A 12,116-nucleotide genomic window follows, 5' to 3' on the forward strand; every position below is an offset into this window, starting at 1 on the left:
TTGTATTTCTCCTTGAAGAGAATAGCAGTAAAACTTCAATGCTGTGCTTCTCGTGCTGGCCTACACAGTAATGTGTCAAGGTGTATGTGAAGCCACGGTGTAAACAAGCCCGGTGTAAACAAAGCTAGAGCATTGATTTTAACAAAAAGCTTGTGTGTGTGTAACTTACAATACTTAACTCGTAAGAACGAAAACCATTTTTTAAATATTAAGTGGAACCCGGTGTAAAATGTCAGAAAAGTTTAAACTTTTTCCCTCAAAATGTAAGCACACAGACCATTTCTATTAAGGCAGCTCAAATTTAACTACCAAATTCATGTCCCAGGGTCAGAGGAGAGCTTTATATGCCCACGCATTTAAGGGCATAGAGAGGAAAAGCCTAAGGGTACAGACATTACCCACCAGCGAACAATGGGCAATCAGCTTTGCAGGAAGTTCTTTTTCGGATGAAGTGGGAGGAAACCAGGGCAGGGAGGAATTACGGAGCCCAACCAAAATGCAGAGATAGGCTGACAAACAGTACAACACACTGATTCAGTCAACAGACATTTATAGTTGCCCATTTTGTCCCACGTTCTCTATTGTGTGGCACCAGAGTAAATTACGTATGTCTTCCCACCCCCAAGGAGCTCACTATCTAGTAATGGGTGCTAAACAATGTAATTGTGCCATTGCTACAGTGAAGATGTACAGCTTGAAACTGGACCATTGGAAACATGCCTAGCTTCGCTTGGGGGAATTCAGGGAATACTTCACAAAAGAGGCATCCTTTCAGGTTTTGCTAAAACTTGGAAAATGTATAGGTGTCTTTTGCCTGTAGGTTGGTTAGAAATATTTCAGGAAGTTGGAATATGAAATGTGTGGGAAATGAATTAGACACACACATTCTTGACAGTCATTATGAACATTTAAGTCCCTGGAGAGGACGGAGCCCATTTCTTTAGCCTTGGTACACTCAGCAGTGTAGCTTAGCACTGTCAATGCATAGTACCATGTTTATTGGTTTTGTAAAGCTCAGCTAGAGAGTTGAGTATGTCATGGACAACATATGGCTTACTCCTCCTCACTTAATAAACACATATATATATATATATTTTTTTTTTTAAAGATTTTATTTATTTATTCGACAGAGATAGAGACAGCCAGGGAGAGAGGGAACACAAGCAGGGGGAGTGGGAGAGGAAGAAGCAGGCTCATAGCGGAGGAGCCTGATGTGGGGCTCGATCCCATAACACTGGGATCACGCCCTGAGCCGAAGGCAGACGCCCAACCGCTGCGCCACCCAGGCGCCCCACTTAATAAACATATATTGAACACCTATTATGAATTAGGTCCCACGGTAGGAACAGAGTTATCTAGAAGATTGAGTTCTAGTTCCTGGCTTTGGGAGCTCAGCAGAATGGAGTCAGTGAAGCAGACAGGCACTTGTAGGACGGTGTGATTAACGCTCTGAGGACTGTATGCCCAGAGGACTGTAACTGCGCACAATGGGGGACCTGGCCCCTGTTTGGAGGGTTGTGTGAAGTTTCAAGATAGCCTCAAAAAAGTGACTTCTGAGGAGAGAATCGAATGATAAGAGGTAACGTGACATAGGGCAAGCTATATTAGATGCAACCTCACGTACAAAGGCCTGATATATTTAGAGAACAAGTAGTTTCCTAGGAAAGGTGGCAGCAAATAATGGTAGAAGAGGCTGAGAGGTAGCTGGGCCAGGCCATAGAATGCCTTTGTGTCATGAGAAAAGTCTGGATTTTATCCAGCAAAGGCAATGGTGAGACACTGTAATAATGGTTCAGGTCAATGTTTTTCAAAGAGCAGGTTGTGATCCATTACTCAGTTGTAAAATTATTTTAGTGAATTGGGATCAGCATCTAAAAAAAAGTAACTAGAAAAGAGTTGGTAGTATTAGTGTGCATCATATTTGTTAAGGTAAATAATGTTTTGTGATGCTTTTGTTTCAATTACATATATGTGAAGTGTTCTGATGTATTTTTTGATCTGTGGGTCATAGTAAAACATTTGTGAGAAACACTAGTCTAAAGGTTCAGTGGCACAAATTAATACCTTAGATTACTTTTGGTAGCAATTAACAGCAAATCCAGTGCAAGTGGGAATAATCACTAAAGATGATTACTATAGAATGTCTTCTAGTTGTACTGACCTGACATTGTGTCATCTTCAGACTAAAGCCAGCTCCCCATGGCTCTCAGAATAACATGCTACCTTACTCCTATCGAGTAGAGACCAGAGTCTCATTGCTTCAAATTCGTTTAGACCCGTCCATCCCTGAACCCATTAACAGCAAGGGGATGGAAATACTAGGACTCCCTTAGACTAATATATGTTTGGGAACCAATAGCTGTAGCTGTAGGGAACTATGATGCAATGTGGCAAATTCAGTGCATTATGGAAATACTATAGCAGCAGCCAGGTTTACAAAGTAATGAATTTAGGTGTGGGGATGGTCAGAGGAACCACCCAGATGCCAAAAGTCTGTGTACAAGTTAGGTAGGTGAAAGAGGGAAGAGTTCTCTGGGTGGTAGAGACTGCATGAACACAAGGTGATAAGTGGAACTGTGCACAGGAAAGGTCAAAAAAAGGACTTCCATGCTTCCTGAGCATAAAATTAGAGGCAAGGGAAATAAATGGAGTAGTGAAAGATGCCTTGTCACCAAGGGGATCATGGCAAGGAACCTGGACTCTTTCCCCATAGGAAAGGAGGACACACTAGAGATCATCAAGCAGAGAATTAAGACATCATATTTCTATGGAGGGAGGCAATTTAGGAGGCTTTTGCAGTAATCCAGGATAGAGATGTCTTGGATTTCAGGCTAGGGAGAGGTGACTGCAGATTTGAGAAACATTGTGGAAAGAAAACCAACAAGACTTGTACACTTGATTGTAGAGTGAGTGTAAGCAAGCAGTGCCTGGCTTTTGCAGTTGTGTCTCCTTTGGATATTGGGCTTATATTGTGTTACTGATTTGTTGAGGCTGGAGTTAAGTTTGTTATTTTTTGAAGGAAGTGGACATAGCTGTTAACCTTGCCCAAGACAGAGAACCTTTGAAAGTAGAGCGGGAACTCCAGTGTATCTGGGCCGCTCTTGCCGGGGTTTGGAATTTATTAAAGTGCTTAGATGGATTTGAGGGCACAGTGCACTCAGGTGAAAAGTTACCATTTACAGGCCGGATTAGAAAACTGATACATTGTTGTTTATTTCCTTTGTGCTATCCCTGAGCCTCTAGTAAACCTTTTAGGACTCATGTACTCTTTTTGGGCCAAAATATTAAAGATGCAGTGTCTCATGAGGCCATTGTGACAGCAGAAGTGGTGCTTTAGATTGTGAGCTCCCTGATGGCAAAGGTTATTCCTTCTCATCTCTAGATCCTTAGTATCTAGCCTGGGTCCTGACATACGCCAAACACTTGATAAAGATTGTCTCCCTAGTGACTAAAATGATGCTAGATACTAGCAGATGATTATTAAGGATTTAAGGAACTGCTGAAAGCCCCAAAGGGAGGTCTGTTTCTGGGGACTAAGAGGAAAAGCTGAGAGTTGAGCCATAACCCACCTATGGTAATACTTACTTAACAGATGTAGTTTTAATTTTAAAGAAAGTACTTTCTCTAGGAGTCAGGGATGACTCCAAGATATCTAGCGGACATTAATGTTCATGCCAAGATGACAGGAAGGGGGTGAATTTTGGGGAAGCATTCAGAATTGTAGATTTATTGAATAAATACTTTGTCTACTATATGTAACTCAAAATATGTCAGAAAGAGCTTTCTGACAATAGCATGAAGGACAAATTAGAGGCAAAGAGATGGGAGAATCCTGTTGGGAGCAGATGAATCTTAAGACTTGAACAGCTGCAGTGAAATAGCACAGAATAGCTCTGTCCCTGAAGCTAATATCTACCTGTTAGACCGCTGACCCCTTCTATACTCACCCTTACTTTCTGACAATGGTTGGCTTTAGCAGGCCAAATACACTCTGAAGATCCAACCTAAGATAAAATCTCTTCTTTTCACTGTACTAGAGATATGGGAACTGTCAGGCCTTGACGTCAAGTGTTCAGGCAGGGATGAGAGTTCCAAGCCTTCCATGACTACTACCCTAGTCAAACCTCTGAGCCTGAGGCATGGGCAGCCTGGCTGGGCTAAGACCGGCTTCACAATAATTAGTGGATATCAAGGAGCTTCCTACTTCTCATATGCTCTGGCCATTCTGAAGCCGGATTTCCCTTTTCTGAGTTCCCAGAGAAGCCCAGTTTTGACAACAATAAAAACTTCCAGGAAATTCCCAGCATATTTAACTTCCTAACCCTCCTCCCACCTAAACCCTCTCTTTATTCTCCCACCCCCCCACTCCCACTCCAAGAGGAAGGAGCTTATCCTTTACTGAATGCTTGGCCAGAAAGGTGGTACATCTGAGCTCTTAGATCCTCTCCTCTGAGGCCTATTTGGGGCTGAGGGGAGCACATGAGGGCCATATGTGATCCTGCCTAGAAACAGAGAAATAGCTGTAGTGTTCCCTGAAGTTTCCTAAGGTACCAGATTATTATGGAAGATTCAATTTTAGATGTTCACTCTCCTACCCTGTCGGGAAGTAATCTTTCTCTAAGAAATCCCAGGGGCTGAGTCTCTATGCTAGATGTCAAAACTCAATCACCTTTGGAGTCCAGTTTGGAATTATAGGATATAAGCCCCATAAAAACTGGCATTAAGAAAAACAAAATTGTCCTAACCAAACACAACCCAGAACAAGAGCCAGAAACACAAGCAGTGAATTTACTAGCCCACGGAGACTGAGCATTTGGATAGTTCTCATTCCCCAGAAATCCCACGAGCAGAAAAAAAACCCCATATACATACATATATTTATACAAGGAATTTTATCTACTGCAAAGATGATTATCTGGCTCCCAGAAGGTTCTTGTCTCCATTAACACTGTCCGTTAACAACTCTAGCTCCAGTTCTTAAGAGATTAAAAGAGCTCCAAAGGCCTGTGATCATGGGCATTGATGAGCGTGCCACACACCCTCTGGCCCCAATTAAATCCCTGGTGTTTGAGCTGTGTGGGAGCCGTGGATACTTGCTTTCTGGTCCTGCCGCAACCCCTGAAGCAGCTGGTTTAGAAGTGTAAGGTTGCTGTCTCTGCGAGGCAGGGGCAGGGGTGGGAGGCAGTTCCCCTTATACTCGATCACTGCCATCTTGGCCCGATCCTGCTTACTCCGATTTGGGATCTGCAGCATTCTCGTGTAGCCCCCATTCTGACCTTGGTACCGAGGGGCCAGTACTTGAAACAGCTTTGGAATCAAGTCTTTCTCCTAGAAAGGGAGAGTTATCCAGGAGAGAGCAGAGTCAGGCACCACCGTGGAGACACATTTAACTTTCAGCACTTCCAAAAGTGGGGTCCAAACACATTCACACAAAACTGTCCCACCCCCTAATGCGGTAGAGTCAAAGTTAAACAGAGGGGTTACAGGCAACTGTGCAGGTTGATTCACATAACATTCAACTAACTTAGGTCACACCTTTCTAATTTAGTTCACAATATTTGTCTATAAGTGAGTGTCTTAGCTTAATTCTGCCCAGTTCCCCCTCCCTCTAACCACCCCCTCCCCCACAGGCAGCAAAGGATGAGATTCGGAAGCGAGATAGGATGCACTCACCGTAAGCCAGAAGTCAGCCATGCGCATGGCTTGTTCGTTGGTGTCGCCCAGCTTCCCATAGTCGATGAGCTGAGGGGACATAACATCACTGATCCACCCCGAGCAAGAAAGGAGGCGCCAATCTTACTTGTCTAATGCGGGGCAGCACCCCATTCATTCCACTAGCAAGGCATCCCTCTAACTCAGGCCACTACTAACTCCGCAGCTCTAACTGTCGTCCATTTGAGGGGCCAGAGGAGAGGGGTCAACTCAGGGTACTAGGGGAGTCAGACTTTGGGTGGGGATTGCCAGGGCTATCGCGCTTGTCCTCCAAGTCCAGCCGCATCTCAGGCCAGACGCTCGTGGTCGACAGAAGGGTCCCGCCCCCAACTCACTCGCCTTGCGTGGCCCCGCCCCTCACCTTCTCCGCGTAGCCCCTCATTTCGTCCACGCGCGCCCAGGACGCCTCGATGCGTTCATGTCGCACCAGGCCTGTAAGCAAGTTCCGCAACAGGTGGATGCGGGACTCCGGACCAAAGCCCAGACGGCGGAATACGCGGCCATGGGAAATGGCGGCGGCGACCGACAGCCGCATATTTCCTCGTTTCTCTCCGCCCCTGTGAGGCCGGAACTGGAAACTCGAAGGGAGACGCCGAGGAGACGGCTTTGGGAGGACGCATGCGCCATACCTAGGTGCGTGGTGGACGTGTTTGCGCATGAGTATCAGAGCCTGCCTCGTTGGCAATCTGGGGGAGGGCAGAGAAGAGGTGTTGGCTTCTTCCAGAGGCGAGCGGGGCGGGCCTGAGGCGCTCCTTGTCGGGCGGGGGACCCAGGCGCCCCCTAGTGTGAGACGAAGCGGCCGTCGAGTTTCTTTTGGGCTGCGTCAGTCATCTCGTGGCCTCTAGGGCGACGGGAGGCTCCGCCGCGGAGCCTGCTGGGAAAGTGAGTATCTGAGGGGAAGGGCCTGCCGGACGGGTCGGGGCGCTGTAGCCGGCGGTCCTGCCAGGTCCGAGCGGTGGCCAGCCCGCGGGTCTGACACCCTGAGCGCGTTTTTTGGTCACAAAATTATTTTCCGTAATAATGGGGAAATGAAACGAATAGCAATGATGCTCAGAGAAGAAGCGCAGTTAACTGAACATTTTCTTTTGTTGAAGTACATATAGTAACCCTCCCAGTTAGAAAGTACAGCAGTAAAAGGAAAAGTAACGGGTTAATAGTTTTTAATTTCATCCGTGTGTTTTTTGAAAAGGTGAAAAACATACCAGTGCATTTGTGTTAATGTGCAGTAACGTTCTAGTTTCTGTTTTTGAGTCTTAATGTCTGCAAATTTGCACTATGTCCAAATCACTCCTTGTTGTGGGTTGAATTGTGTTTTCCCCTGCCCCCTCCAAAGATATGTTAAGTCCAAACCCCTCCCAACCTCCACCGCACTCCCCTCAGAATATGACTTTATTTGGAAATAGGGTTATTGCAGTTGCAATTAATTATTAAGATGAGGTCATACTGGAGTCAAGTGGGCATCTAATCCAAATGACTGGTGTCCTCAAAAAGAAAAACAAAAAACAGAAAAACCTCAAGTGGAGAGACATACACCACGGAGTGAAGACAACCATGTGAAGACTAGAGACACACAGGGAGAATGCCACGTGACCAAGAAGTCAGAGATCCTAGTTAGGCAGTTGGAAGCCAAGGATCGCTGGCAAACACCTGAAACTAAGAGAAAGACATGGAACAAAATTTTCCCTAGATCCTTGAAAGAATTCATGGCCCAGCTGTCACATTGATTTTGGACTTCCAGCCTTCAGGACTATGAGACAATAAATTGTCGACCAGTGTATTAGTCTCCTAGGGCTTTGGAGACTAATAACATATGTTCAGTAGATAGCACACTTAGATTTGTAACTCTGTCCTCGCTCTTTGGTGACCAGAGAACACTTCCTGTTAATTTTAATTTTGAAAAGTTTCTTTTGTCTGAAGTAGTTAGGAAAAGTCTTAAACATATGGATATGTTGGCATAAATTTATACAAATCCTGTTTCACAATAAATTCCAGAAATTACAATATTGTCGTGTCTTATTTCTTTGGGATCAATTCTTGCAGCTTTCAGGATTTCCACAATTGAAAATTCATCATAAATTCCTAGTGGTAAAATCTTGTGAAGATTTTCTTCTGCATAAGTCAAGAGAACATGAACTGACACTGACATTATTTGATGCATTAGTTTAGAAGAAATGTCCACTTTGTGAAAACGTACAGCATCAAGCATTGTCCTTTATTATTTTTGTCCATGAAAGCCATCATCTCTTGTTTCTTCTGGCAGTACTCAAATTTTGATTCTTTTTTCCTGTCAGTTTCCTTACATTTTGTTGTTGCATTGTTAATAGCTTTCTCCACAATTTCTGTGAGCTGGTATTCATGGAACAATTTTAAACCTTGGTGTTTTACTGTGTGTTGTTCAAGGCTTATTCTGGTGGTTTGCAGATATTTTTGTGTTGGGCCTTATCTGATACATTAATTAAAAAAATAACTTGGGGGGCGCCTGGGTGGCACAGCGGTTAAGCGTCTGCCTTCGGCTCAGGGCGTGATCCCGGCGTGATGGGATCGAGCCCCACATCAGGCTCTTCCGCTATGAGCCTGCTTCTTCGTCTCCCACTCCCCCTGCTTGTGTTCCCTCTCTCGCTGGCTGTCTCTATCTCTGTCGAATAAATAAATAATCTTTAAAAAAAAATAACTTGGAAAAGAAAAATCTTGTGCAAATAAAATTGTTTATTTTAAATTTACTGTTTTAAAAGTAGGGCTATAGTTTTGCTGGAAGGGTTAGAGTCCAAAATGCACCAGAAGTGAATTTGGAAGGTCATAAATTCTTATGAATTTACTGTAAAAAGTAACATGTGGCCGAATTTGTGTAATTGATAGTTCCTCAAATTAACTTTTCATGTAGAATAAAATATTTGTTAGTGAATTAATTTAAAAAGTGATAATTTGAAGCCTACGTAGATATTATTATAACTCAGCAGTAAGCATAACAACTAGGATTTAGACCAAAAAAAGATTTTTTATGTGAGGATTATTGTATCACTAACACTGTTTAGCATTGTTGTGTAAGGTGATAAAAATCAGGTTGACTTTTGGTTAGTTTTATCACTGTGGTGATAAAACTTTCTTTTTTTTTTTAAAGATTTTATTTATTTGATAGAGAGTGAGTGCACATGAAGGGGGGGCGGGTCAGAGGGAGTAGCCAACACCCTGCTGATCAGGGAGCCAGACCTGGGGGTCAATCCTAGGGTCCTGGGGTCATGACGTGAGCCGAAGGCAGATGTTTAACCTACTGAGCCATCCAGGCACCCCTAGTCTTATTACTATTTTAAAAACCTTTACGGATAGTTCACCTCCTCCTGCTTGAAGAAGGGCAGATTGCTCCTACCTCCCCAGCAGATACCAAATGGTTCTGAGTGTCCAGCTGAGCCTCCAAGGAAGGTTCTCAGATGAATCTGAGTATTCTGAGTGAGCCAGGGCTGGGAGTAACTCTGTTGAGAATCCAAGTTGAGCCCCTGAGGCCGTGTTGGTAGTGACTGTAGCTAGTCTGGCAAAGATGAAAAAAGTAGCCCCAAGCAGTATTCTGCAGCAGCTGAAGAAGAAAGACCCCAGTCTATGGAAAATTGTTATACATGAAATTTCATAGCTTCTGCTGGAAGAAGGGGGTTGGACTTGCCCACACTACTGCAGACTACCCAACTATCCCAGTGTGATGTTGTGATATAATATGTGTGTATATAGTCTTTGTCCAGGTTCCTGTCACAGAGTGAAGAGTTCCTGAGTGATGGGAATGAGAGTGTCTTTTGTTATCATAAAAGCCCCTTTCAATCGTACCTGAATTTATGCTAATGAGGTGACTCTTGGAGGAGGGGGGCTGGTTAACAGAGGAACTAACCATGTGATTAGAGTGATTAGAGTGATTGGAGGGTTGGTGCTTTCCCTTCCTCTGGGGAAGTTGGAGATTGACCTAATCACCAGTGTCCAATGATTTAGTCAATTTGCCTGCATAAGATCCCTAAACAATGGGGTTTGGGGAGCTTCTGCTTGGTGAGCGCATTGAAGTGCTGGGAGGTTTAGCATGCCCACAGAGGGCATGGAAGTTCTGAACCCCTTACTATATACCTTGCTCTATGCATCTCTTCCATTTGGCTGTTTCTGAGTTTTACCTTTTATATAAACCAGTAATAGTAAGTAAAAGTGCTTCCCTGCCATTGTAGCAAATTACCGAATTTGAGAAGGTGATCATGGGAACCCCCATTTTATAGGTGACAACCTGGGACTTGCAATTGGCGCTTGAAGTGGGGGACTGAGCCCTTAACCTATGGGGTCTATGCTAACCAGGTAGTTAGTATCAGAATTGGCTTGTAGGACCCCCAGGTGGTGTCTTTAAAAAATTAGAGAATTGCCTGGTGTGGAAAACCCACATATTTGGTGTCAGAAGTGTCTTAAGTAGAGAAATAATCTTTTTTCCTGTACTCTGAATGACTGCATCCTATTCTGTTGAAGTTCCCGTGAAGCAATGTCCTGGGAGCCAGTACAGGGAGTTCAGCAAGGGATGTGGTGATGATGGTGGGAAGCAATTGTCAGTTAGACCCTAAGCCAACTTGTGGTTCTATCCCTAGAATCCTGAATGTCTGGAAGTATCATAGGTCCTGGTTCTTGATATGTGTTTTACTTTCAGGTCAGGGTCTTAAAACCTCTTTGGATCCAACGTTCTGGGAAGGATTAGACAAAGATAGGGCCCATGTCTGGTATCAGATAGAATTGTGATCCTATTAGAATCAGAATGAGTTTTCCACAATTAGGGTCCTTAGGATATTGAGGATAACTGTAAGTCAAACACATCCCAGATGGAAACAAGACACCTTGTAAGCAGTTGAATTTAGGAAAATAAGTTACTGATATATATGCATCTAAAGTTGAGGTGGTCCAGGGCTGTAGAGAGACATGGAGTTTGGACAGAAATCAGCATAACCATCTGTGGTGATGTTTCCCTTTGGAAATGATGACTAGCTGTTTCCAGCTTGGCTTACTCTCTTCATGTGGTGTTCTTTCCCCTCCCTGCTTCATTTCCTTGTATTATTAGTGAGATGAACTGCCTGCTGCTGGGATTATAAGGTCCTTCAAGGTCAGGGAAGGACTATGACTCAAGCATCTCCTCTCCCACTCCTATTGCTCTACCTCCAGCCTAATGTTGTGCTTTTTTAAAAAATATTTTTAAGTCTGTCTGTTTAATATAAGTTTAAAAAAGAATTTAGATTTTTTTTTTTTTTGGCTGTGTCCCTGGATGATTTCACCTTTACCTGGAACAATTATTTATCCCTCCCTTTGTCTTTCACTTGATAGGTATTTATTGAGGATTTACTATGTGGCTGGTACATTGGTTGTGTTAAAAAACAAAATTCAGTCAAGTAAATTTGAAGATCCAATTGGCTTTACTCAATAATTCATGAATATAGCAGGACCCCATCTAGCAAAGAGAAAGGAGCTCTGAAGAGTTGTATAAAATGGAAGACTTCTATAGGCAGAAGGAGGGTGAGACAAGGAAGTTAAAAAAATGGATTATTTCAGGCAAGGAGCCCAGTGTCAGGATATACAGACTGGGACAGAGAAGGATGGAAAGTATATCTAGGGAGGCAAACAGAAAATATCCAACACAAGCAATGGAAAAAAAAAAATCACACCCAGGGGTGCCTGGGTGGCTCAGTCGTTGGGTCTCTGCCTTCAGCTCAGGGTGTGATTCCAGGGTCATGGGATTGATCCCGGCATCGGGCTCTCTGCTCTGCTGGGAGCCTGCTTCTTCCTCTCCCACTCCCCCTGCTTGTGTTCCCTTTCTCACTGGTTGTCTCTCTCTCTCTCTGTCAAATAAATAAATAAAATATTTTTAAAAAATCACACTCAGTTCCTGCATTCATAGCATTTATATTCTAGGAAAGCTATTTTTAAAAGGAGTTATGTACACCACTAGGGGTACACAATGACTCTGCCCGAGATACACATGTATGGATAATTTTTTAAAAATATTTATTTATTTGAGAGAGAGAGAGAGAGATTGGGAGAGAATGAGCAAGGGGGAGTGGCAGAAGGAGAGGGAGAAGCAGACTTCCTGCCAAGCAGGGAGCCCAACACAGGGCTTGATCCCAGGACCCTGAGATCATGACCTGAGCTGAAGGCAGATGCTTAACTGAGCCACCCAGATGACCCCTTGTATGGATAGTTTTAAGGTAATTTTTACCAGGTCCTAAACCTCCATATGTCCCTTCTAAAATTGATTTGCCTGGGTATATGTCTGAGGTAGAAATAGCATTTTGGTTCTTTTTTCCCACCTCACTTTTCATGTCGACTCTTCTCTCGTTTTTAAAAAAAATAAAGCCATTCCTTTTGCCCATCTTGAATCTTATTACGGTACACTGTTCCCTGAGTAAAAA

The 12,116-nt window shown here is 43.7% G+C and overlaps 2 protein-coding genes across 2 annotated transcripts in view; one reads left to right on the forward strand and one right to left on the reverse strand.

Moving 5' to 3' along the window:
* Nucleotides 1–4,770: 4,770 nt before the first annotated feature.
* MRPL17 (mitochondrial ribosomal protein L17) lies at nucleotides 4,771–6,334 on the reverse strand. The gene is made up of 3 exons (XM_034666492.1): nucleotides 6,074–6,334; nucleotides 5,674–5,742; nucleotides 4,771–5,328 (listed from the first exon to the last, which is right to left on the reverse strand). Exons 1-3 carry the CDS (start codon nucleotides 6,245–6,247, stop codon nucleotides 5,053–5,055), a joined length of 519 nt encoding a protein of 172 aa, XP_034522383.1. The 5' UTR covers nucleotides 6,248–6,334; the 3' UTR covers nucleotides 4,771–5,052.
* Nucleotides 6,217–12,116, forward strand: part of LOC100479262 (olfactory receptor 2AG2) — an 84,005-nt gene continuing 78,105 nt past the window's right edge. Inside the window, exon 1 of the mRNA XM_034666490.1 lies at nucleotides 6,217–6,345. The gene's annotated coding sequence lies outside the window, so the exon portion shown is untranslated. The remainder of the gene's footprint in view (nucleotides 6,346–12,116) is intronic.

This window comes from Ailuropoda melanoleuca, chromosome 8 (assembly GCF_002007445.2).
Source record: "Ailuropoda melanoleuca isolate Jingjing chromosome 8, ASM200744v2, whole genome shotgun sequence".
Lineage (NCBI taxonomy): Eukaryota > Metazoa > Chordata > Mammalia > Carnivora > Ursidae > Ailuropoda > Ailuropoda melanoleuca.